We start from the raw sequence: 26,889 nt of genomic DNA, 5'->3' as shown, positions 1-26,889 counted from the left end.
GTCGATTCTTATCAGGGGCGTCAACTTCATTATCTTAACATATTTTCTTTACTTTTTATTTCGGCTGACATTTTTTGAAGCTAAAAATAAATAATTTTTGCCATAACAACGAAGTTATGGTAAAAATGTCAGCCGAAATAAAAAGTAAAGAAAATGTGTTAAGATAATGAAGTTGACGCCCCTGATAAGAATCGACAGTTTTTAGCTGTGACATGTGAAATTAATTGTCATGACGTAATATTAGCGCTTTAATAGTTGATGCTGTCATGACCTGTGATATTATTTGTCTTGACGTAATGTTACCGCTTTAATAAATGGTGGTGTTATATGAAACGGTTAGAATAAATAATATCTGTCCCTTAGAAGCCGTGACAAGAACAGTGAGTGGCGACACAAAATCAACGATGTAGTATATATCAGGTTTTTTCCGTTTGTAAAAACGGTTTTTTTATAATATGTGTCCCTTCCATGAAAGGCTTGGTCTTACTGATAATAAAACGAATCGGAGAACGACGGAGATACGAGCATTTTAACTCAAAGCAGGCCCGTAGCCACGGGGGGGCACCAGGGGGCAATGCCCCCTCAAAAATATATCCTGCCCCCTCAAATAAGATTTCGGTTTGCCCCTAAATGCCCCCTCAAAATTTTCCAATGCCCCCTTATCAAATTAGGTTTTCATTTTGGTACACAAATATTAAAACTATTTAGAATGTATATCAACATATTTTAGACTTTATTGTCTTTATCTGTGTATATTCCTGATACCGTACTGGAATTTTTTTACTTGATATATCCCTGATTCATTTGTATGTTTTAAATTCACTTTTGATTTGTATCCCTGATGCACTGGAATTTTTAGCCTTTTGTCATTATCCTTGATATATATCGCCGGTTTTGTCATCTAGGACCAAAATATTATGTCGGGGTACAGCGAGGGGTCGGGCGTTTTGGAAAAAGTGTTCGGGATTTCGAAATCCAATTTGATTTCTTCGGATTCCGTTTGATTTCGTCGGATTTCGTTTGATTTCGTCGGATTTCGTTTGATTTCAGAATTCGATAAAATCCAATGAATTTCATCGAATTTTTAGATTTTTCCCATGATTTCTTTGGATTTTGGATTTCGTGAATTTTGTAATGGATTTCACGATTTCTTTACTGATTTTGTTTCTGATATTGTGATTTCGCTTCTGATTTCGTGACTTTTATGTTGATTTCGTGATTTCTTAGTTGATTTTGTGTTTTTTTCCTGATTTTATGATTTCTTTAATGATTTTGTGATTTCGTTGCTGATTTCGGATTTTTTATTTGATTTCAAAATCAGCATTGATTTCGGATTTCTTAAGTTGGATTTCACGCGTAGCGTACGGGAGTTAATGAATGACCGACCCCTCGGGGTACAGACTTACATTTGACGCCTCAACAGCGACTTGCGAAGTTGCGAGGCAAGCTTTTCTTGTCCTACTCGCGTATTTTCACTTTAACGACGAGCTATGTCACTTGAAAGAAAGTGAAACTTAACTTCCCTAGCCTATGAAAAAGATCTGACTAGAAATTAAGATTTAGAATTGTTTATTAACAATTTATTTTTTTAAAACTTTTTTTTAAACTTTTTAAAAAAAGTTTGATTTTCAAATGTTAAAAAAGTGTCAATAATGAAATACCTGTGGAAATAGTTATTGTCTGACATTTTGATATTTATGTTATGTTATTCTACAAAAAAAAAACTCCATTTGCCATGCCCCCTCACAGAAAGATACTGCCCCCTCTGCGTAACTTTTCTGGCTACGGGCCTGACTCAAAGAGAGTCCAAGTCTCAATAAACGAATCGGAGATACGTGCATTTTAACCTCAATGCCTTGGAGTTACGAGAATTTTGAACTCGAGCAAGTCGATAAAAGAGATACGTGCATTCTAACCTCAGTGCCTTGGAGTTACGAGAATTTTGAACTCTAGTACGTCGTTAAAAGATCCCCCACCATGATAAGAGCTAGATAGAGACCACCCTCGAGAAAAACCTACGCTCGAGAATGACCTACGCTCGTGGCTACTTTTAGCAGCACAAGGGTTAAAAACGAATTGTAGTTTATTCGCATGAAGCCGAAGGGTTGCCAATTCTGCACCTCAGAAATACTTACGCTAAGGGGGCTGTTTGCGACACAATGGTTAAAAATGAATTGGCGTTTATTCGCTTGAAGCCATAGGCCTGCCATTTCTGGCGTCAAAATTATCTACTCTCCCGTTCCAAAAATTTGCCCGTAGAAAGGCAGGAAACTCGAACGACCCGTATATATCAGCCAGTCTGTCGACTGACTTAAATAAGCATCCTTCAAATATTTTAAGTTTTATTTGGGATTAACGACATTTTTCATGGATTAAGGGGGATTATTTGCTATTAATTTATGATTATAAAAATAGTAAGTATTCTCAAAATTTTTCTAGGATTCACGAAATATTGTGGTTTTTCTTGGGATTAAAGGCAATTTTCAAGTATTAAGGGAGATTAATACGGTATTAACCTAAATTTTTTGTAATAAGGAGATTATTTTGAAATTGCAGATTTTTCTTGAGATTATTAAAATTATCTTGGATTACTGAATTTTATTCGGAATTACTCAACGAGTGTACACCAGATTAAACAAGTAATTACCCCCTCGCCTTAATTAGAATGGAAGGTTTAATACTCCCTTTAAAATTCCTGTCACCCGTCGACAATAAGGGTTTCACGCTTTCAATTGCGCTCCCTTATTTCGAAATTCAACGAAATCGAGGGAATTTTTAAAAAGCAAAAGAAAGTATATTCCGACGTTATATTTAGAATTGTCTTAAGGAGATGTTTATTATTAGAAATTACGTGTATTTTTCCACAAATAGAGAAGAATTTTAAAAGAAAATACTAACTTGTGGCCCGGGATATTACAATTATAACGTAGGTAAATTTATTGAAGTAAGGATTAAGGGTTAAAATATTTTTAGGGCATCGAGGGCTATTCACTCACATTTTCTGTACTTCTTTTAATGTGCATTTACGGGTATTTCGTTTGACCATTGTTGAAGGATGCTCATCGTGGGAGTACTCACGTTTTCCTGTGTTTGTGTCACACTATTTTAATTATAACAGAATTAAGTAAAAAATTGAAGTAATCATTTTAAAACAGTTAAGGTAGCGCCTCAAATTTTCTGTACGCCTGTCAAGTATGGTACGATGTGGCTACTATTAAAGGGGCTGTCCGACCCCCTCTCCTTTTTTACCCACCCGCTATGTTAAGCTCTATGAGGAAGATCGTCGTTTGTCCCACTGTCCGAACAGCCCCTTTAAGAGCCCAACCCTTGAGTCGCCTTGTTCTTTCCTGCGCCTCCATCAAAGAACCGTTTGCGTATTTTTTTCCCTTTCTTCGTTACTTTTGTAAATTATCTCTTTTGTGAGCTGAGCCATTATTTAAAATTTTTCAAATTATCACGAACGCCCTGAATAAAGCTTATCAATGAATCATACAATGCAACCCCAGTGTTTAATGACGGTCAGTAGCAACAAGAATTCGAAATGAAGTTTCTTTCTCCGAGGACTGCGACTTCTGAAGATGCATTTCCATTGAATTTTCAAGTTTCTTTCCGTCTTTTTCTTTCTTCCTTTATAAAGTTGAGAGTAGACGTCGTCGGGTGCAGTCGCAACAAACTGCACCTCCAAAGTTTTCTGCTTCGATAAGCCTAGGCCTAGGTAGTTCTTTTAAAGTTTTAAACCTTTTAACTTATTTGACCAAGTTTTTACGTATGGATATACCTTAAAACAATCTAAATTTTTTATTGAACAATTGATTTTACATCATGAAGCATTGCCTAACCACCTGCGAATTTAGAGGTGGTGGTGAAAAGCACGGTACCATGATGTTTTGTGGATTCTGTCAGACCTGGCTCTACTTAAGTTGCGTTAAATTAAAAACTGTTGTGGCAAATTCGTTCTGGATTTGTCCCCCGTGCCTTAAAGACCTAATAAAGTTAAAATATATACCAAACCAATAACCAAATTCCAAGAAGACACAAATGCTTGGAAAAGAACCACCGACAACGAAATCAAAACTATACTAGGGGACCTTGCACAAATCAAACAACAATTACAGGAAACGAACCAAGATCTGAAGGAACAGGCGGAAAACCAAAAAACCCTAGCATCTTTGGGAAACCTCGACACGGAAGTTGAAAAGCTAAAGTTGCACATCCTATCAGTAAATATCTCTATGACCGAAAGCATTTCAGCTTTGGAAAACGAAATTAGCCCTGCTAAAGACAAGACCCCAGGAGCGGTTCCTCTTCAATTTAAAGATCTCTTTGGAGATGAGAGTACCCATCCTGTAAGCAGACCTGACGACTGTACAAACCGTGACCAAAATACGCATCAGCACCGAATCCTAGGCGGTCCCAAAGCCCAAGCCTTCCGACCTAGGGGCTAGGGCTTATACTAACCTGGCAAATTCCAAAACACATCAGATGGGAACGCTACCTCAAAACCCAGTACCAGTTAGACCAGTCACAAAAAAACTAACAAGATGACCCCGGCCAGATTACACTTTTCGCGCCCTCTAGTGACTAGAATTAGTATTACTATATTCATTGACCCCGACAAATTTAAAATTTTCAGGTTTTTTTCCATTGTTTATAAAATAGCATTCCGATTATGAATAAAACCAATCTAGTAAGAATTTGGTTTACAGTTTAATTAAATAAGTAATTAACTGTAGTGTTCAAGTCTTGGTGGATTAATTAGGCGAGATATACTAATCAATATCCAAGATTTATTCTACCATATGATTATGGTCATTCGTTACATAAGGTGGCAAGGATGCCGCTTGAGTGCGGATAAAGAAGTGAGGAATGTTCTCTCCCATATCTCATGCTTAGAAAATGGGGGTTACAATCAATCGATATCTGACGATGGGGCGCCATCTAGGTTGTGTTTGGAATAGGCGGGAATTACGAATATAGCAATACTCTCCCGTGAGATTAAAACCCAGTGACTGTATGAGTCTTAAGATAATGTGATATGTGAGGGTTTAACAATAAAATTCGAAGATCATTGGGAACTTGCAATATTGCGCTATGCATTTGTAACAGTTTGGTTGAGCTTAATGAGGTAGATTGTAATTCAGATTTAACTTCGTTTAAGTCACTATTTTATACTGTCCGACTCCTTTATGTGGTTATTCTTATTGTGGTGAAAAGTTTGTTTAAAGTCATTATTTATACTGTCCTTTATGAGGTTATTGTTATTATGGTGAAAAGTTTGTTTAAACTCATTATTTATACTGTCCTTCATGAGGTTATTGTTATTATGGTGAAAACTTGGTTTAGTGCTGTCTCATAGGTTGAGCCTTTCAGGCGCTCGTCTGTTTCGGAGTGGGCGGCGGCGAATTGGTGTCGCGGATGTGGTGGTGGTCCTTGGGACCAGTGACCCTCGCATTAATTATTATTTTACCGGTCCCACTATAAATGAAATTCCTAAAATGGTGAGAATAAAAAGCACGTAAAGACACAAAAGTAAAGAAGCTGAAAATTCTAATTGAATTTGAATTTTTTACTGTAGGAAAAAGTAGCATATAACAATCTATAACAGTTAACTTTTATTTCTTATCACAATTTTTCAACTAGTTGCCACTAAATATCAATCAACATGTCTAATGATATTTGAAGTTCTTAATCCTTTTCTGAACTATCCTTATTCCTTATTGCATTTTACATAAATTCGGTGGCAATATCTTCTCTCGCTATCAGTAAGCCAGATCAAAATCTTGTAATGTGACCATACACTACTGAGAAATACGACTTCTGACAACTAGTACTGGCTATGGTCTAGACTGTCGACTACAAGAGACTCATTCTAGAGTATAGACGCTAGACAAGATCAATAGTCAATAAAATACAAAACTTTTGTAGGGAAGTTGTAGCCAAGGAGTACTAACTACCTAGGAGTAGAATTGGTAGAAAATGTGTTGAGCTAGAAAAATTCTGATAAGGAACCCCGAATTTATAAACTGGTCCCACCGTCTATTTTTTCCAAAAACCATAATTAATAAAGTGCTCCCTGATACCACTGACCCCAACTTTTGGAATAAATAAACTGGTCCGAGCAATTAATAAACTGGTTTGGGACTTGTAAACCTGTCTTATTTCCTACCCTGTAGTGACGAGCCAATGTAAACAATAAAGATGGCCGCGAGCTACACGACGCTCAGGAGGTTTAAGCCTCGGTCTTTAAAGTATCGGGGAGTCGGGGACTCGGGGTCCGAGTAACGGGAGTTTCTGAAGCGTTTGCAAATCTTATTTAAATTTATATTTTTATTATTATGTAACCGATTTATATTACTGAACGAATTGTACCTTATACTGTAGCAGACCACCCTAAAAGTTAGGCCAAGGTTTTTCAACTGTTGCTGATATTTAACTAGTTATGCCACCGCATGGATATTTTAAAATCCTTTCCTAACATTAGAATTAAAGCTTCAATACCTTGATTTAACTTTTCATTTATAGTCCTTATTTAATTTAAGGATGATGTCAGTTTGTAAGTCTCGTTAATTTAATTCCCCCTTTCCCACAGAGAGGGTCTGAAAATTTAAATCACTTGGCAGAGACTGGAGATCTTCAACATTCAGTGACAGACTCTGAATCTCAATGGGCATTTAAAAAACTGTATAAATTTAAATTGAAATTCCAAATTATAATTAAATACTTTTTGTTTGATACGTTGATATTAACGTAGTCAATCCTTGAATACTCTATTAGTACTATCAACACCATCGTTAAATTTATTACTTAAATAATATAATTTTTTTAAATATAATAATCAAATTAGCGACTTATAATTAGTTAACTTTAAATGAGTATGTTTCATTGATTAAAATTACATTTCTAAAAATTGTTAGGTTGATAGCACTTTCATGTTTCATGTAGAAATTTCATATTTCCGTGGATGGAGAGATGAACACGTTGATTCCGTTTGTCGTTGATTGAAATTAGATTCATTTTGATCATAAATTTCATTTTATATGTTGAGTTGTTGATTTTATGAGATTGTTGATTTTATTTTTATAATTATCACTTACGTATTTATTCTCCAAAAACCTCAACTGTATCACGCACATCAACGATTACAATCTTAAGGACCAGCGAAACTGGAAGGGTTTCTTTTTCAAGGCTCCTAAAAGCAAAATCTCCGAAATATTATTATCTGCCCATTGGCCTCAGGGCATAAGTTGTACATTAGCGCGAAAAGACCAAAATAAAGACTCTCCGCTCGAACCTATAAGAGGCTCCGACATCGTGGAAGATGGAGAAATCTGTGCTGCACCTGACCTGGTTGTTATGTATATCGGACGGTTAGCTGAAACAAATAACTGTCAAACAGTCAAGATGCACCTTGAAGAAAAGGCTATCAACGCCACCGAAATCACAGGCCTATCAGTATCAGAAAATAAGGGCTCTAAGTCCTTCAAGATCAACATCCTGAGAGCTGACTTAAGGGCCTTTCTATCCCCAGAAAATTGGCCGAAAAAGGTGATGGTGGATTTTTACAAGCAGCCGAAGACCATGGAGATGATCTCTAATAACGACATAAGTAGGGAGAAAGCCTCTCCCCAGTGACTGGGGAGCAGTATAAAGTGCCTTTAGACAAATGTTCGCTCATTATCAGCAAACCATCATGAATTAACCACAGCGTGCCACTTATTAGACATCTCAATAATAATGCTAACAGAAACCCATCTGGATTCTCTAATACCAGATGAAGGCATCTTCCCAACTGGATTCAAAGTTTTTAGGAAGGATCGAAATGCTCATGGAGGTGGTGTAGCTATCGCAATACGCGATTCCCTTGAGGCAGATGTATCAAGTATTGCCCCCGGAAAGGTGGAGGCACTAACAATACAGATTAAATCTGGCAATAATTCGATTCTCCTTTCATGCGTCTACAGACCACCCCACAATGACGCGGAGTACATGGAGCAGCTTAACCATTACATTAGCTCAATTTGAGCAAGCCATCAACGTTCACGGCTTATTATTGGAGGCGATTTTAATTGCCCTGACATAAACTGGGAGAAAAATACGTCAACTTCGACGCTACAATTGACCCTCCTTCAAAACTTACTAGAAGAAGGATTCACCCAGCTTGTAAAAGTACCTACGAGACTTTGCCCCTCAGGTGGAAATATATTGGACTTAGTTCTCACAACCAACCCTGTTGACATCTCTGACGTGAGCGTGTTGCCTGGGATTAGTGACCACGAAATCCTTACCTTTAATATTCACATCTCGTTAGATATACCAAAAATTAGAAATCCTGTATCTCGAATAATTTACCACAAAGCCGACTTCAATGCTATGGCTCTTTTTTTAAATGAAAAGTTAGCCGGTGCTTTCCTTGGTCCTGATACCTCAGTTGAAAGGGTCTGGGAGATTATGAAGAAAACCATTCTTGAATCCATTGATAAATTCTCTCCAAAACGGCTCATAACGGTACGAAGCCATGTACCATGGATAAATAGAAGACTGATAAAGCAGTCAAAGAAACTTAAGCGCCAATATACCCAAGCAAGAAAACTCAAAACTCCTGATAAATGGGAGCTTTTTCGCACCACCCGAAGGGAATACAAAAGACTACTGAAATCAAGTAGAACATCTTACTATAAAAACCTCCTGACACAAGATCCAGGCCGACGAAAGTTCTTCGAACTACTTCAACCAAATAAATCTACCCGCTCTAGCGTTCTGCCCCTACCTGGACATATGCCTGGCTCCTTAGCTCCTGCTAAAGACAGAGCAGAAATGCTAGGGTCCCATTTTGCCTCAGTGCACATCCAAGATGGCTCAAATCCTGTACCATTGTTACCAAAGAGAGCTCCTCCTATGGAGCCAATTGAAATATGTGACGCTGGAGTTCTTCACCTCTTACTGGGGAGTGTTGTCTAGGTTTATGACTTTCAAATTTATTTGAAAGCCTTGGTTTAAATTTGTCTTGTGACCCGAATTCCGATTTTGATGGTCCTTGACCATGCATTTCCCCTAATAATTCACAGGTTTCTCTATTTCCACCTGGAAATTCAACTACAGCCAGGGTTGTTGATTTTTTTGATTTTTTCAAAAAAATCAAAAAAATCGATTTTTTTTATTTAAATCGGATTTTTTTGATTTTAATTGATTTATTTGATTTTTTTTATTTTTATTGAACTAATAGGTAGTAAATTACCAACATGAAAACTTTTCAGTCAAAATTAACCAAAAGCAAAATAATTATGACATTTAAGCAGCTATTGGATATTATTACAATTCATATGCTTGTATAAAAAGACTAGCTTGACTGCTATCTCATTTCCTAGCCTTTCCAGCAAGACAAACTGGAGTACTGGGAAAAACTTACATTGAAATATACCAAAACCATGATTATTTTAAATTTTAGGTCTTTTCTAGTTAAGTTTCTTCTCGAGTTTCTTAAACTGCTTCTTGGAATCTTAGAAAACATTTTTTAAAAATAAAAATATATTCTTGATTTTAATCAAATGATTTTTTTAAAAAAATCTGTTGATTTAAATCATGATTTAAATCAGTGATTTAAATCAAACTGATTTAAATCAAACAACCCTGGATGGTATACCTATCCCAACAGTTAGGACCTTGAAATATCTTGGTTTTATCATAGATTCAAACCTCTCTTGGAATGAGCAGATAGCCCAACAAATCTCTAGGGCGACTGGTACCCTGGGAGCCTTAAAGCGTCAACTAAATGGCTGTGACAAATCTGTTAAAGTCATTGCCTATAAAGCGTTAATACGCCCTCAACTGGAATATGCATCCGCAGTTTGGGACCCTTATACTACCAAATCTATTCACGACTTGGAAATGGTGCAGAGACAGGCTGCCCGTTTCACACATGGAATTCCCCAATATGACCGGTACACATCTATAACCCAGCTGATTGAAAAGTTGGATTTGCAGCCTCTAAAGACCAGGCGAGAAAATCATCGCCTACGGATTTTTTCGGAAATCGTCTTTAAATCTTCCCCAGCATTGTCAGCTCTGCGCTTGACTCCTGCCCCACGCAGTGTCTCTGTAGCGGGCGAAATCAAAAACCTATATCAGGATATTACCAGTCTTTCCTACAGCGCACCACCCGAGACTGGAATAAACGGAAGCTTCCAGACCAAGTCTTCCAATGTCGGGAGAAAACCATAAATTATCTAAGAAATCAGTAAACCAGCAAATCCTGGTGTGATGGGCGACTGCGTCTTTTGCCGGGAAAATAAACTTGAAACTTGAAACTTGCCACGTATATGTTTATAAGTGGCCATAATGTTTTTGAGTAACGGGTTTTTCAACATTAGGCTGCCGTTACATCTAAGTCTCACCTGGCTTTTCCATGGTGTCAGTGACGTTATGTTTCGAGAGCGAGAGAGAGAGGGGGGGGGAATATATTTTTGGTTTTTCATTTTATCAATTTTTGAAAACTAGGTGATTACGGGCCCCTCTGATATCCGGGCCCTAGGCAATTGCCCTACTTGCCTAGTGGTTAATCCGGCCCTGGGTTCAATGAATTCGATAAGCCCGAGTTTTGGGGAACCGAATATTAGCATTAAGTTCTACGGAAGGAGGTATGTTTTTGATCTTATCTTCTGTCCCAGAGTGGAATATAGACCGAGTGGGGAAATGTAAAGCTCCGCCCATAGACATGCTTGAAATTACATTCAACAGCAGCACGTAGATGGTGGGAAAATCTACTCTTTGTCGCGAAATTTAAAGGCTTCGTTTTTAGAACATTGGTGTTACTACAGACATTTTTAGTTAAAATTTTAGTAAAAACTTAAAAAGGTGAATATTCCTGTTATCATATAGATTTTGAAATCTATTTTCCCCCATGTTACACATTGTTTATTACGAAACCATAAAGGTGAATGTTTATTATGTTTAACATTATTAAATTTATCATCATGGGAATATGGGTTGTACTTTGGGTTTAAATGTATTATTTCTTATTCTTAAATAACTGTGAGTTGTAATTTTGTAAATGCACATTACCGAGTTGTAGAAACCCAGAATTGGAAATTTTTAGCCACATCGTAGTATACGATGAGGCTCTTAGTTTGACCCGAGCCGTAGTTGTGGCCGGGTTTGTCGCATTCGTTATCGTTAGATTTTAGCTTAAAAGGAACTCGATAGTACCTCAACCCACCCATAGGGGTAACTGAGCTCGGTTAGAGATTTTAGGTTAATTAAAATTTTTCTTGGTCTCATCCTGGATTCGAACCCGGGTCGCTCGCGCATCAATAAGACACTTTACCACCGTATAATGAGGGCTTGCTAGAAATATCGAGTTTTCTTCCTTTATTTTATCTCTAAAAGGTCGGGAATGAGTGAGGACCCTATTTATTTGTGGGGTCGGATACTTCTGAATTTGTGTCTTTTGGTCTTTACATTTCTATTATGTATGTGCTAATTAAGTAGATAACGATATGGCTACTATTATGGCCCAGCCCTTGGGCCATCTTGTTTTATTTTACTAACCAAATAATCCCAACGTTAAGAAACAATGGTTTAAATTTTTCGGTAGACCGAGCAATGATGCCTTAAAAGGAAAGTACCGGCACTTGCGTCTTGTTTCATCAATGTAATTCTACAGGGCCGGTAGGCCCTTGTAGATATGACTTGATACCCTTCCGTAATGTTAAAGAAAAAGTCACACCTTTTAGGGTTAGCGTCCCATAGAAAAAGCATTAAAAAATTTTCGTTTTTTTAAGGCAATTTTCATAGGGCATACGGAAAAAGTATAGCGAAGTTATTGGTAGGATTGCACTTTACGTGACCCACCCAACTAACAATGGTTTCTAATTAATTGGGCCCTGAGGAGTCCGAAAAAAATAGTTAAAAAATTATTTGGCCGCCGCAAGTTGGTCAAAAACGTTTTTGAAAATTTTAAAATCCATGCACTTACCGCCATTGAAGTCGCTATCCCCTTAACGCATTCTGCACTCAATCTTGCAAAATAATCCGAGGGTGACTGTGAAAAATTGACGTACTCGCGCCGGAGTTATAGCTATGGAATTTTTTAAGCTTACGGAAACCGTCAAATTTTTTTGGGAATTTGATAAATGTGAAGGACGATATTTTGGAAAAGGTGTCAAATTATTCGGGAATTTGAAAATGTGAATGACGATATTTTGGAAAAGGTGTCAAATTATTTGGAAATTTGATAAATGTGAATGACGATATTTTGGAAAAGGTGTCAAATTATTTGGGAATTTGATAAATATGAAGGACAATATTTTGGAAAAGGTGTCATATTATTCGGGAATTTGACAAATGTGAAGGACGATATTTTGGAAAAGGTGTCATATTATTCGGGAATTTGATAAATGTGAAGGACAATATTTTGGAAAAGGTGTCAAATTATTCCTAAATTTGATAAATGTGAAGGACGATATTTTGAAAAAGGTGTCAAATTATTTGGGAATTTGATAGATATGAAGGACGAAATTTTGGAAAAGGTGTCATATTATTCGGGAATTTGACAAATGTGAAGGGCGATATTTTGGAATATGTGTCAATATTCGGGAATTTGATAAATGTGAAGGACGATATTTTGGAAAAGCCGCCAAATTATCCCTGGGTTTGATAAAAGTGAAGGACAAAATTTTGGAAAAGGCGTCAAATTATTCCTGAGTTTGGTAAATGTGAAGGACGATATTTTGGAAAAGGCATCAAATTATTCCTGAATTTGGTAAATGTAAAGGACGATATTTTTGAAAAGGTGTTTACATTTATCAAATTGCCGAAAAATAGGCACTCTTTCCAAAATATAGTTGCAATGACTTCCAAAATATTGATGTTGACGTTTGTTAATTGACCAATAGCTTGTCGCCTTTTCCAAAATATAGTTGAAATAAATTGACGCCTTTTCCAAAATATAGTTGAAATAAATTGACGCCTTTTCCAAAATATAGTTGAAATAAATTGACGCCTTTTCCAAAATATAGTTGAAATAAATTGACGCCTTTTCCAAAATATAGTTGAAATAAATTGACGCCTTTTCCAAAATATAGTTGAAATAAATTGACGCCTTTTCCAAAATATAGTTGAAATAAATTGACGCCTTTTCCAAAATATAGTTGAAATAAATTAACGCCTTTTCCAAAATATAGCTGAAATAAATTGAAGCCTTTTCCAATATATTGATGTTGACATTTGCTAACGGCCCAATAATTTGTCGCCTTTTCCGAAATATTGTTGAAATAAATTGACGCCTTTTCAAAAATATTGATGTCGACATTTGGTACTTTCTCAATAATTTGTCGCCTTTTCCAAAATATTGATGTTGACATATGGTACTTTCTCAATAATTTGTCGCCTTTCCCAAAGTATAGTTGCAAAAAAACTAGACTCCTTTTCAGAAATATTGATGTTGACATTTGCTAATTTCCCTATAATTTAACACCTTTTCTAAAACATAGTTGCAATAGCTCTACGCCTTTTATTTCAAATTTTTTTCCAAAAAAAACAAATTTACCAAGGATTTTTAATTGACCAATAGTTTGTCGCCTTTTCCAAAATATTGTTGAAATAAATTGGCGCCTTTTCTAAAATATAGTTGTACTCCCATTCACATTTGACAAATATCCCAAGGATTTGACACATTTTACAAAATAATGTTGAGTGAATTAAAAAAAAATCCCCGAATAATTTGACGGCTTTTTCCAAAATTTACCGTTATCAATTATCCAATCCCAAAAAATTCAACGATTTTCCCAAAACATTTCAGTTTTTCTCGCATTTATATTTCCGTCCTTTTATCAGAAATAAACGGTTTCCGTAAGCTTAAAAAATTCCATAGCTATAACTCCGGCGCGAGTACGTCAATTTTTCACAGTCACCCTCGGATTATTTTGCAAGATTGAGTGCAGAATGCGTTAAGGGGATAGCGACTTCAATGGCGGTAAGTGCATGGATTTTAAAATTTTCAAAAATTTTTTTGACCAACTTGCGGCGGCCAAATAATTTTTTAACTATTTTTTTCGGACTCCTCATTGTCCAATTAACTAGAAACCATTGTTAGTTGGATGGGTCACGTAAAGTGCAATCCTACCTTATTTGTTCCGTTCATTTTAATGAGGAAGATTATGAGCGTAATCTCAAAGCAGAATTGTTAAACTATCAACCAAAAAAACATGGAAAGCTATTAAAGAAAACTGCAATTCCCACCCAAAACCTAGGTATTGAGGTTTTAATCTGTGATTCAAGAAATGAAAGGCAAGCACATCGAATTAGAGTTGTAAGTTTATGAAAAAATCCCGCTGTTTTAAATTGTAATAGCAATACCACTGATCAGATTCATGCAGATTATTTAGTTTTAAATCATTCCGATAAAGAAAATAGTCAAAAGGATGTTTATCTTTTAAATAATATCTTAACAACTGCCGAGATTGAAACTGACCTCCCTGATTTGATACCAAATGATGTCCTAGTCAATGACAGTTTGGGAATTAATACAACAACTAAACCCTTATGTTCACTGAAAGCAAGCAAAATTTTTAATGCAACGATTGATTCCCAAAAGTATGATAGTGATTTTAAGAAATGTGAAGAAAGTGGATTAGAATACTTCGGTGGGTGGGTTGCTAAAAAACATTATAAAGCCAACCCAGAATTAGATTTAGTAGACAAAAATAAACTAGATCACGATTATCAAATTCCCTCTTGGGCAAATTTCTTATCATACGGAGGTTTAGTCATTCCCTCAAGTGCCTTTATGGAAAAAATCAAAATTTATGAGGACATGCACATTAAACAAACATTTCATTTCATTTCATTTCATCTTTAAAAATATATTACCCAACATTTCTTTGTCTAACGAAGAAAATATTGTTCAAAATATCAGTCAAAAAATATTTGAAATTGAAAATAAATACCCTTTAATAATTGTTAAAACACTCAATTAAGATTACAAATGCAGAAGACAAGGATGGAAACAGAAAAGGTGCCAAAAAATGGCTAAAATAGTTAATTAGTAATTTGTGATATTTTTGAATAATTTCAAAACTTAGCTTTTGGATGAACCTACCTATGAATTGTTTGTGAAATGATTTTAGGCTTGATGGTTCTTTGTGAAAAAAAAATTAAGTGATATTTTTAAATCGTTTCCTAAAATGTTCCTTGTATTTAAAATGTTCCTAAAATGTTCCTTGTATTTAAAATGTTCCTAAAATGTTCCTTGTATTTAAAATGTTCCTAAAGTACAGTACAAATTGTTTCAATAAAAATAGTTTAAATGTTTTGATAACTTCAGTTTTAAATTTAATAAACAAGTTATTTAAAATTATTTAATATTTATTTTATTTTATTTATTTAAAAATTCCGCGCTTCTATAAAGTAGCGAATAACCTATTCCATAGAGCTATTTCAGAGGGGGTATTGGCTACGTCACCAATGCTATTGCCCATAGAGAAAACCCTCATAAAATGTCCGCCGCCCTACACTCAAAGGCAGGCCCAATTTTCGTAGCAGACGAAATTTTTCCCCCACTGAAATAGCTCTATAGCGCGTAGTAAATATCTCGGGCGCTCGCGGAGGTCGGATTCTGACGTCACGCGCGAGGAAAAAAAAACGCGAATTCGGAATTGAGCGTTGGCACCCCTTGGGCTTCACCGCTCTACGTCTATGCCTTGACCTAATATTGTAGCAGTCGACAGGGTCACGAGGCAGAACTTATCTTTTATTTTACGGTACTAAAAGTGCCACCAAGCGAGAAAACACGGCGAACTAAATTAGTTAAAAAAAATATTCTCGCTCTTCTTAAGCTCTGGAACATACTTTCAAATACAGAAATAGGCATAGGCTATTTCCTATTTATTAGTGCGATAGACTATTTTATTAGATCCATCCTTTTCAAAATTTTGATGTTGATCAGTTTGATAAGTTCCTTCATACATTGTTTCGAATCCAGTTTTACACCATACGGAATTTAACACATAAAGTTGAAGTTCATCGTAAAATGTATTGGACAATTATATTAATCAAAATTGAAAGTTTATACACGATTGAGGTTTGACTACGAAAATTCTCCCAGCATATTAAAACATGTGCAAGACGAGAAGGTTGTGTAAAGTACGTCGAAGTAACTGCAAAATGGTAAAAGCTCTTATTCGGCTCTTATTGAAAGGCGTGCAAGACGAAAGAGCAGTGCAAACCATATTAAAACTTTAGTATAGTCGTAAGATGGTAGTTTTAAGGAAGCTTTATATTCTATATGTTGTAATTTGTGCAAACCATGATAAAACTTAAGTTAAAATGTTGGTAGGTTTAAAAATACATGACTATGTTTCTATTCTATATGTTGTACTATGAGGTAAAGTTGCAAACGAGAAACGTCTGCAAGACGAAAAACCTGTGAAACCATGATAAACTGTAATAAATGCTTAGATAGTAGTTTTTAAAAAATATAACGTGAGCTGTTTATTCGATATGTGCTATTTTGAGCAGGGTTTGCGGAAAACCATAAGGGGTGCAAGACCAAAAAAACCTGTGCAGACCTATTAAAATAAGAAAAATGGTTAGATACTAGTTTTAAAATTAAAGGTGAAGCTTTTTACTCGATATGTGCTATTTTGAGCAGGGTTTGCGGAAAATCACAAAGGTGTGCAAGACGAAAAACCTGTGCAAACCTTTTAAAATTTAAGAAAAATGGTTAGATAGTGGTTTCAAAATTAAAAGGGGAGCTTTTTAAAAGTATATGTGCTATTTTGAGCAGGGTTTGCGGAAAAATATTAAGGTGTGCAAGGTTTGCATATATAGTTGTGAAAAGTAGTATGGGGTAGGGTAGGGTAACGACTTCTCGAAACGTGCGCAAGTTTTGCATATAAAGTTATGCAAAGCAATATGGGGTAGGGTGGCGTGTTCTTGAACGGTGTGCAAGGTTTGCAATGTGACAGGTGTGCAAACAAGTAGTGAGAATGAGGATCAGAGGATGGTGTGAAAGGTTTGCTTAATTGGTTTGCTTATAAGTTGTGCAAAGTAGTATGGGGTAAGGGGGTGTGTTCTTTAAAGGTGTGCAAGGTTTGCGTAATTAGTTTGCATACGCCAGGTATGCAAACTAGTAGGGAGAAGGAGGATGGTGTGCAAGGTTTGCTTAATAAGTTTGCTTATAAAGTTGTGCAAAGTAGTATGGGGTGGGGTGGGGTGTTGTTGAAAGGTGTGCAAGGTTTGCGTAATCAGTTTGCAGGCGCCAGGTGTGCAAACTAGTAGGAGTTTTGAAAGTTGTGCAAGGTTTGCAAAATCAGTTTGCTGGGGCCAGGTGTGCAAACTAGTAGAATTTTTGAAAAGTGTGCAAGGTTTGCATAATCAGTTTGCAGGCGCCAGGCGTGCAAACTAAAATTAGACTCAACCATTTTAGCCTTGGAAAACATTATAGAGATGGGAAAACCTGATGAAGCCGCTGAATGTCGATGCTACATTTCACAACTGCTGAATTTCGATAATTTGGTAATGATTGTAATTCTAGATGAAGTACTTGAGACCACCAATTCTTTATCACATTACCTACAAAGCTCTAAGTTATTGTATCCACAGGCAGTAGCGCTCAGTAAAGCTACAATTGCTACACTGGAGGGAATGAGAGAACCCTCTAAATTTGACTTAATGTGGGACGAAGCAGCAGAGCTAGCTACAAAAATTTTCTTATCAGTCCCCGATCCAAATAGCGCATCCAATCCCAAAACCAGTCTTCTAGGGATAGCCGCCAGATCAAAGCGAAAAGTTACTCCAAACAAAAGACTTAAGGACAGTGTGGTTTATCAAACACAGGTTCAAGAGAAAGCAATGTTGTTTCAATCAAACAAAAACTAAGGATGGAATTTTTTGAGGTACTCGATAAATTTATTTCGGTAATGAAGAAAAGGTTGATTGAAACTTCAGATTTGTTAAAACAACTCTCAGCTTCGGATCCCAAAGACTCTAATTTTTTAAACCCAGATGACATAATTTCGTTTTGCAAAATCCGCGATACATTTGAATTTAACTTCGGGTCTTTAAAATGCCAAATTGAGGTTGCCAAAAACCTACTAAACTCTGACACTTTCGAAAATGCACTAGATTGCTATAATCTCCTGAACATGAAAAGCGGTTTTGAAGATTTGATAAAATACTTTAGTATAGTTCTGTGTATTCCAGTATCCAGTGCTACGAGTGAGCGGAGTTTCAGTGCTCTAAACCGAATAAAAACATTTTTAAGAACAACGATGGCAGAAAATAGGCTATGTAATCTTGCTCTCGTATCGATAAATCGGGATTTAAGCAGTAAACTTAGAAACAACACAATGTTAGTAGTAGACGAATTTGCTAAAAGTAAAAGGATGGAAAATTTTTGTTTATAATAAAAACATTTATTTTCACTCTTTTCTGAAACAGAACTATACAATAAAATTTCTCGAACTTTTTCTTTGAATAAAATTACGATATTTAATAAGAAGGGATTGGAAAGTTGGAAAACCCTACTAAGGGCCCTAAAATAGCGGCGAATGACAAACATCATGGAAACCCATTACATTTCCGCCCTAAGCGATTATGAGAACTACTATTTAAACCAGGCTGGTTTCGGATACATGCCTGTCTATCGGGGTGTTCCTGTGCAAAGAGGATATGGATTACGGAACATAGTGGCTTTGGCCTTTCGGAGCGCCATGCCCCTTTTCAAACGTGTTGCTCAGTTTCTTGGAAGAAATTTCTCGTTACCGGAGTGAAAGTCGTGACGGATGTTGCTAGTAGTATTCCAATTAAAAAGTTCTCTAGTGACTAGATCGAAGAGCGCCGGCAAAGAAATCTTGTTGTCAGCTGCAGATGTGGTTAGGGAGATGAGAGGATACGGAATTAAAAAGAAGCATAGGGTGCATCGCAAAGTCACTAGGGTTAAAGCTAAGATTAAGAGGAAAACATCGTGTCGTTCTTATTCCGATTTGTTTTCATAAAGCCCAAGAATATGGCGCTGATGCAACTTAACTCTAGTGGCTGCGTCAATTTTGAATAGGATATTTTCCAAGTCCTGTTAACGCAAACGGGAATTATCAGCCGTGAATGGGTCGAATACTTTCCCATTTCCAGCATCAGCAACAATTCAAACTTAGTTTTCTGCATTAGAGGGAATTCCGAATCTTACACGGATTTGTCCTGAACTCTGCTACATTCCGAATCTTACACGGATTTGTCCTAAACTCTGCTACATTTTCAAGCGGATGTGAAAATGGACAATGGATCTTCCTCAAAAGCACCCGTGATTTCCGCGGATGGTACAGTTACTAAGCCGGCGGATAATCTAGCCCCCGTTAATTTGTTTTTGCTTAGTCTCTTTCCCGAAGTGCATTTATTTTTAAACGAGAAGTTGGTTACCCCTTCCGCTCAAAATTACCCGTACAAAAGTATGATTCAAGCTATGTTAACGTTGGGAGACTCTGCTTAAAATAGTCATCTGACAAGCTCATTATTTTATCGCTACCTTTTGAACTTTGTGAATTTAAAATTTCTTTTTGGAAAGCCCAATACCGAATTTTGTTTGCATTCTGACGTAAAATGTAAATTGAACATTAAAGCTGCATAGTTTGATTTGGTAACTTTTCAATCACTTTTAAGTCTCTTTTAAATCTGAATGTGTGTCTTCTTACATTCTCACTAAAATAAAATTATCCACACTCTAAGTCTTATCATTTATGAGTCCCATATAATCCTATAAATTTATGAATCCGGTCCTATAAAATTCTATAATTTTTGCAAAAAGAATCCTATTTTTCCTATTAAAAAATTCTCAAAAAGAGTTGGTGCCCTGACTTACGGGCAACAATGACTCAAAAAAGACTAAAACGTGTCCAGAGAGGATTGATAAAAATTTCATGTGCAAAAGGTTTTCAACACCTATCGGACACCAGTTTTTGAATTCACCGTTTCACTTGTCACTGCAATTAAAATACTATGTTTGAATCTTGTTCAATATATTTTTCGACATTTTTCTTATCTTTGGGAAGGGGGAGCACCCAAATCCATATTTAGACTGTAAATGTACCCCCTAAATTCGATACGTTCCTACGCGCCTGGCGCGTTCGCATCATCGGTTCGCTTGTTAGTGAAGTTTATTAAGAAAAAGAAACTATGGTTAATAAAACGCAAATTTATTTAATAAAAAAGACTAAATTAACTTGAAATAAACGCGAGTTACAAATTTTCCTCTCGCGACTCCTCGACCCGTACCTTGTGGAAACCTCTATTGAACTGTCCTTTTTGGCGCCTATTTTCTCCGAATTTTCTTTATCTCCCACGATGTCGAGCCCCTCTTGTAAAAACCCATGAGTCACTAAGTTGACCGGGTCTTTCTTAAAAGTCCCAAAAAATTCCAAAACAAGATGAACAAAACCACAACTACTTCACAATTCGTTACACTCCCGGGCCATGAGCATGCTCATCAAAATTCAAAAGAAATTAAACATTTATGATAAGATTGAAATGAAATTACACAAACTCAAATTTCCAAACAGAAATTATAAAATGACATTAATTTTAACATTAAACATGTTATTCGTTAACCTCCAATAAACACAATAATTTCACTGCGCGTCTTATCACTGTTCCCGATGGTAACTTAAGGGAGCACGATCTAATGTGTCCATCGCGACCGATATGCGTTTCTTCGACTCTAGCGATTCTCCAAAGTTGTCTGGGGACCTTTTCGTCCGTGATTATGACTACGTCACCCGATTTTAATTCACGACCCGTTTTTACCCGCGTTATTTGGTGAGCGGTCTTTAGTTCCAATAAATACTCGTGCCTCCAGCGGTTCCATAATCGATTTAATACCGTTTGTTGATAGGTCCAACGTTTTCTAAGTTCATTCGCGTTAGAATCTTTTAAAGTTCTGGGATATGGGATAGCCGTGATTCGACGGCCAATCAAAAAATGTCCAGGTGTTAGAGGTGCTGGATCCGTCGATTCGCTATTGAGATAAGTCAGCGGCCTACTGTTAATAGTAGCTTCCGCTTCTGATAGGACCGTGGCCATTTCTTCGAAATTAAGAAAAGCGTTGCCCAAAGTCTTGCGCAAAGCGCTTTTAATAGATTTGACGAGTCTTTCGTAAAAACCACCGTACCACGGAGCGCGTTCAATTATGAATTTCCAGTGGATCCCTCTGGAACCAAGAAATTCACCTATCTTCTTTTCGTCTAGTTTCTTCCAGACCGCAACCAGCTCTCTGTCCGCCTTTTGAAATGTCTTGGCATTGTCTGAATATATGGTACTAATCAGACCTCTTCTAGAGATGAATCGCCGTAATGCCAAAAGAAAACATTCTGTGGACAGACTCGAAACGAGTTCTAAATGCACGGCTCTAGTAGTGCCACACGTAAATAGGGCAATGTAGGATTTGTCCTTCTCGCCATTGGTTGCTTTTATATAAATAGGGCCTGCAAAGTCCACTCCAGTTACCACAAATGGAGCGGCTTCCGTTATCCTGTCTTTAGGGAGTGGTGCCCAGGGTACCTCCGCTGGCTTCACTCTCCATTTTTTACAAGTGAGACATTCGTTTAAAACCTTTTTTGTAACTTGTCGGGCCTTTGGAATCCAAAACCGCTCTCGTATTTGAGTCAAAGTTGTTGCGGTTCCTGAGTGCATCACTTCGCGATGCGCTGACATGATAAGCATTTTTGTGATTCGATGGTCGGTTGGAAGAAGTATAGGGTGTTTGGTCTCGTACGTAAAATCCGACTCTTGAAGTCGGCCTCCAATTCTTATGACACCGTCGGAGTCAAGAAAGGGTTTCAAAGTGAAGATTGTTGATTTGGTACTAAGTTCTTCTTTATTTCTAAGCGAGACCCATTCTTCACGGAAATAATCCTTTTGTGCTAATTTTATCCAATAGACAAGTGCTTCATTTAATTCTTCCGCTTTCAAGTACGAACCCTTGTCCGTAGTCTTCAAGGCTCTTAAGGTAAAACGTTTTACCCAAGCTGTCACGCGAAGTAGCCTCCAAATCTCTTCTATATCATTGATATTTATTACTGGCTCTAACTTCTCTTCGATTCCAACCGCGTTTTGAGCAGTACTTGTTTGTATTATTCTACGTTCTTCTTTAACCGTTTCCAATTTTGGTTCCTCCTCGCTTTTAATCCAAAATTCTTTTGATTGTCGAAGCCAGGTTGGGCCTTGCCACCAAGCTTCATTAGCCTTAAGCTTTTCAACTCCTTGACCTCGGCTTAAATAATCTGCCGGGTTTTCCTTCCCTGGACAGTGATTCCAGGCTATAGGGTCGGACAATGTTTGAATTTCCGATACTCTATTGGAAACGAAAGGTTTCCAATGTTCAGGTGACCCTTTAATCCAGTGGATGGCGATTGTAGAATCACTCCAATAATAAATGTCAGCCTCTTGGACGGGAAAATGAGCTTTAACGCGTGTGGCTAAGCGCGCGCCTAGGAGTGCTCCTAAAAGCTCAAGCCTTGGGACGGTAACCTTCTTTACTGGAGCCACCCTCGTCTTGGATGAGACTAGGGATACGACGATCTTTCCTGTGACAGTAACGTATCTAACGTAGAGAGCCGCTCCATAGGCTCGTTCACTCGCATCAGAAAAACTATGCAGTTGGGTGTGTGAAATTTCTTCTTGGCATTGTGAGCGATAAAACCTTGGAATCTTTATTTCGCTCAGAAATTTCAGTTCTGAACACCAATCTCGCCATTCCTTAGAGAGTTCTTGCGGTAAAGGCTCGTCCCACTTGACCCCGGTTTGCCAAATTCGTTGGTATAATATTTTAATCCTGATGACAAAAGGGGCTACCAGACCCAATGGATCGAAAAGTCTGGCCGAAGTTTTTATAACGCTACGTTTACTGTCGTCCAAAATCGAGACTGCTGTCATCATTTCTTCCACGTCGTAAGAGAATTCGTCCAGTTTAGGGTCCCATGATAATCCTAATACTTTCTTCGTAGAATTTTCTTCCGAGGGACATACATTGAATCCACCTTTCATTAGCATCTCTCGTAAAGGTTCAGAATTTGTTTCAAATTTTCTCAAATTCATATTCGCTTCTTTGAATATTAGCTTGGCTTCTTGGGCGAATTTAAAAGCCTTTTCTTCATTTTCGTCGCCAGTGGTTACGTCATCCACGTACGTTTCGTTTTCTATCTTTTGTACCGTTGTCGGGTATCGCTCTCGGTATTTGTTTGCGTGATGTCTTACCGTCGCCGCCAAGAGAAAAGGGCTTGCCGATGCTCCAAAAAGAACACGCGTGAATCTGAAGGTTATAACTTTCGGTGTATCTTCAAAATTTATGGGTTCTTGGAACCATAAAAACCGTACTGCGTTTCTGTCTTCTGGATGGAGCCTTATTTGAAGGAAGGCCTTCTCAACGTCAGCCGTAATTACTACCGAGTGCGATCTAAATTTTACTAGCGTTTCGAAAATGTCTGGATTCAAGTGAGGTCCCGTGTGTAAGCAGTCATTTAATGACGACTTTCCTTTCTCGTGTGACGAAGCGTCACAGACTATTCGGACCTTGGTTGTACTGCGTTCTCTGTTTACTACCGGCTGGTGTGGCAAATAATAAACAGGTCCTTCCGTTTCTTCTATCTCCCCTTCCACAGCTTCGATTATGCCCTCCTTTAAATAGTCTTCTATTATTCTTCTGTACTCTTCTAGAAGGTAGTTATCGTCTTTAAGTCGTCGGGAGAGACTCAAGAGTCTTCTTTTCGCGTTTAAGTAGTTCAGAGATAAATCTTCCGGAATCTTATTCCATGGAAGCCTGACAGTGTAGCGTCCATCTTCAAACTTTACGGTGTTTTCAAACGACGCTTTAGCTTTTTCCTCCGAGGGTTTTATTTTAATTGGCGAGTCGATGATTCCAAGGGATTCCAAGTCGAAAAACTTGCGCAATTCTCTTGAAATTTCTTCTGATTCCCCAACCTCCGTATGAATCAGATTAAGCGCGCTGACTGTATTCATTCCCTGACCTCCTCCTTGATTAGAAACTTCTAAAGGTCCTTGAACGACCCATCCGAAAATACTTTCTAAGGCCGTGAGACCATCTTCGTTAAGTTTTTCAATTCTTCCCGTTATAACTCTCCAATAGTAGTCGGATCCGATTAAAAGAGAAATGCCGTTATCTTCTGTTGAGTTATGGTTTGTGTAATCCGCCATTTGTAGCTTTTTGTTCTCCAGGGTTCTTCGTATATCTTCACCTGGTACAGTGAAGACCGCCGTGTTGATAGCCGGAGATTCTAAAGCTATGACCTCTACCCACTGATTCGGGTCCGTCAAGCTTTTAACTGTAAGTTTGACTTTCCTACACGTGACTCTCTTTCCTTGATTACTACCAAAAGTATGTAGCTCTAATTCAATTTCTCCGACAACTGGTAGTTGAAGTCTCCTTGATAAAGTTTCTAATATAAAGGTCCTATGACTTCCGCTATCAATTAATAGCCTAATCCTTTCGGTTTTCGAGCTCGATTCGGCCTTTGCTCTAGCAGTTTGCAATAGAATAGCAGAGGGCCATACCCCATTGTTAGAACCCACAGCATTGCTGGCCGTAGCGTTAGCTGGGACGGTTCCCGGCGGGAGGGGTGTTTCACCTCTACTCTCTCCTTCGTTCGCTTTACCCTCGCACAAGGCAACGTGGTGCCTCCTATCGCATTTTTCACATTTCACCCTTACTTTACAGAATTTCGCCAGGTGGCGACCGGTGGCGCAAACGTAGCAGTGTCCCGTTTTCTTCAAAATACTCTTTCTCTCTTCTACAGAGCTTATGGGACAGTTTTCGCTTAGGTGATTTGTGCCTTTGCAGAACATGCAAGTTGGGTTGGAACTTGTACTAAGGCTAGCAGCGGAAAACTGGTTTTGTACGCGGCTTTCGTTTCTGGGTGGTCCAGATCGCCTCCAATTCGAGTTTCCCGCGTTGTTAAATTTTATCCTATACCCGGGCGCATCTTGTTTTTGCGCGGTTACTCCGCTGTCTTTCGCTTTGGTACTTCTAAAAGCTCTAGCCCTCTCCCTACTTTCTACCTCCTTTCTTACAAATTCCAAGAGTTGTTCTAGGTTTGCATTACTATCGTCTTCGTGTCTTCTAGTATATTCTAAATTTATATCTTCTGGCAATTTATCCAACAACATAGGGCATAAGATGAGTCCGTAATCTTGATCTGCCGTAACTCCATAAGATTGGAGACTTTTTACTTCAATTTCGCATTCATCAAAAAATCTTCTTAGCTTTACTACATCTTTGGAACTTTCTATAGGGTCTAAATGCCTTAAGTTGTTTATATGAGCCCTAATTTGCACGTCCTTTCTCCCGAAACGATTTTTTAGTAAGGTAATTGCGTTATTATAATTCGCTTCGCTAAAATCTAATCCTCGAAACATGTTCTTAACGTCGCCTTCCAAATAGGATTTTAAATACGAAAACTTGTGTATGAAGCTTATTCCGCAATTATTATGAATCATTGGTTCAAATAAGTTCCAGAAATTTGACCAATTTTCAAGCTCACCATTAAATTTTGGTATTTCCAGTTTTGGTAAACTGGCCATTATACTGTTCAAGCCGGTACCAATGCTCGTATGAGTAGGTGTTGTGGTCAAGGTTGGCGCCCCTCCACTTGTTTGATTTGATATAGATATTACAGGCAAGGAATTTTGTGTATTTACCAGATTCTGATGAAATGAACTCCCTCCCATGTTGGGAGATATAATTGTTGACGTAGAGTTGGTATTCGCCGTTCGATTAAACGCGTTTAAAGTTGCCGCCGATAGTAAATTATCCGATTGTTTTAGGGCTTCTTCTATTTTATAAGTCCAGATTAACACGGTCTCTTGAAAATCGTCCGAATTAAGAATATCATCTTCCAATTTATTCATTGGAATATATTCATGAAGCGTGGTGTCCATGTCTAATAAGGTGTCTCATTTTTCCTTTAATTGTTTTAACCAGACTTGCAGTTTTTGCTTGTCCGGACCTTCTGTCGTTCTGAGTTCATTTTCCACTTTATTACTAATTTTAGTAACCTGTCCTCGGGCTGCGGATCTTTTCTTGAATAGCCGTTTAATTTCAACGTCCTCCTGTTCGAAGTCTTCTGCGTCCACCATAGTACTGTTTAATTTCTTTTGTCTTAACCACAAAAGCCTCCTTTTAACTATTTCGCGCCTTTTTTATACCTAAAGCGAAATAACTAATTTAATCTAAAGGCCTTCCCGGGTTTCGGCACCATGAAGTTTATTAAGAAAAAGAAACTATGGTTAATAAAACGCAAATTTATTTAATAAAAAAGACTAAATTAACTTGAAATAAACGCGAGTTACAAATTTTCCTCTCGCGACTCCTCGACCCGTACCTTGTGGAAACCTCTATTGAACTGTCCTTTTTGGCGCCTATTTTCTCCGAATTTTCTTTATCTCCCACGATGTCGAGCCCCTCTTGTAAAAACCCATGAGTCACTAAGTTGACCGGGTCTTTCTTAAAAGTCCCAAAAAATTCCAAAACAAGATGAACAAAACCACAACTACTTCACAATTCGTTACAGTTAGCAACATCGCTTTATTGTCCAAACTGGGTTTTCGCTACTTTGCGTCCTCATATCGCAAAGATGCAAATTTGTTGCGACTAGGCCAAGAATTCCGCACCTTCGCGAGAAAAGCACCAATCACAGACGAGAGGAAGGGTGGGGTGTGGAGGGTGCCGATTAGTATCGTTTTTATCACTTTTTCACAGCGTGCAGCTGAGACGAGTCATTATTAATAAATATGGACAACTTCGATGGTGCAATGATTTCTCAAATTAGGAAAAGCAAAATATTTGCGTGTATCTGAACAGTAGGGCAAATATTTTTCATGTACTGTTACGAA

The 26,889-nt window shown here is 37.5% G+C and overlaps 2 protein-coding genes and 1 long non-coding RNA gene across 3 annotated transcripts; 2 read left to right on the top strand and 1 right to left on the bottom strand.

The window, feature by feature from the left end:
* Window positions 1-5,349: 5,349 nt before the first annotated feature.
* On the top strand, window positions 5,350-6,740 carry LOC149682682 (uncharacterized). The gene is made up of 2 exons (XR_016365512.1): window positions 5,350-6,396; window positions 6,590-6,740. It is a non-coding gene; the product is annotated as an uncharacterized LOC149682682 (long non-coding RNA).
* A 10,519-nt stretch (window positions 6,741-17,259) lies between these two features.
* LOC149682681 (uncharacterized) lies at window positions 17,260-18,578 on the top strand. Its single transcript, XM_089834418.1, has 2 exons — window positions 17,260-17,511; window positions 17,599-18,578. The coding sequence occupies exons 1-2, from the start codon at window positions 17,443-17,445 to the stop codon at window positions 17,872-17,874; spliced, it is 345 nt and encodes a 114-aa protein (XP_089690544.1). The 5' UTR covers window positions 17,260-17,442; the 3' UTR covers window positions 17,875-18,578.
* Window positions 18,579-20,583: 2,005 nt separating this feature from the next.
* Window positions 20,584-25,935, bottom strand: LOC149682680 (uncharacterized). The gene has a single exon (XM_089834348.1). The coding sequence runs from the start codon at window positions 25,933-25,935 to the stop codon at window positions 20,584-20,586; it is 5,352 nt and encodes a 1,783-aa protein (XP_089690474.1).
* Between the last annotated feature and the right edge of the window lie 954 nt (window positions 25,936-26,889).

This window comes from Phalangium opilio, unplaced genomic scaffold, assembly GCF_054372755.1.
Source record: "Phalangium opilio isolate 3A_F unplaced genomic scaffold, DU_Popi_V2 ptg000038l_1, whole genome shotgun sequence".
NCBI classification, from domain to species: domain Eukaryota; kingdom Metazoa; phylum Arthropoda; class Arachnida; order Opiliones; family Phalangiidae; genus Phalangium; species Phalangium opilio.
The sequence above is the reverse complement of the archived record's forward strand: the minus strand, read 5'-3'. Positions and strand labels throughout refer to the sequence as shown.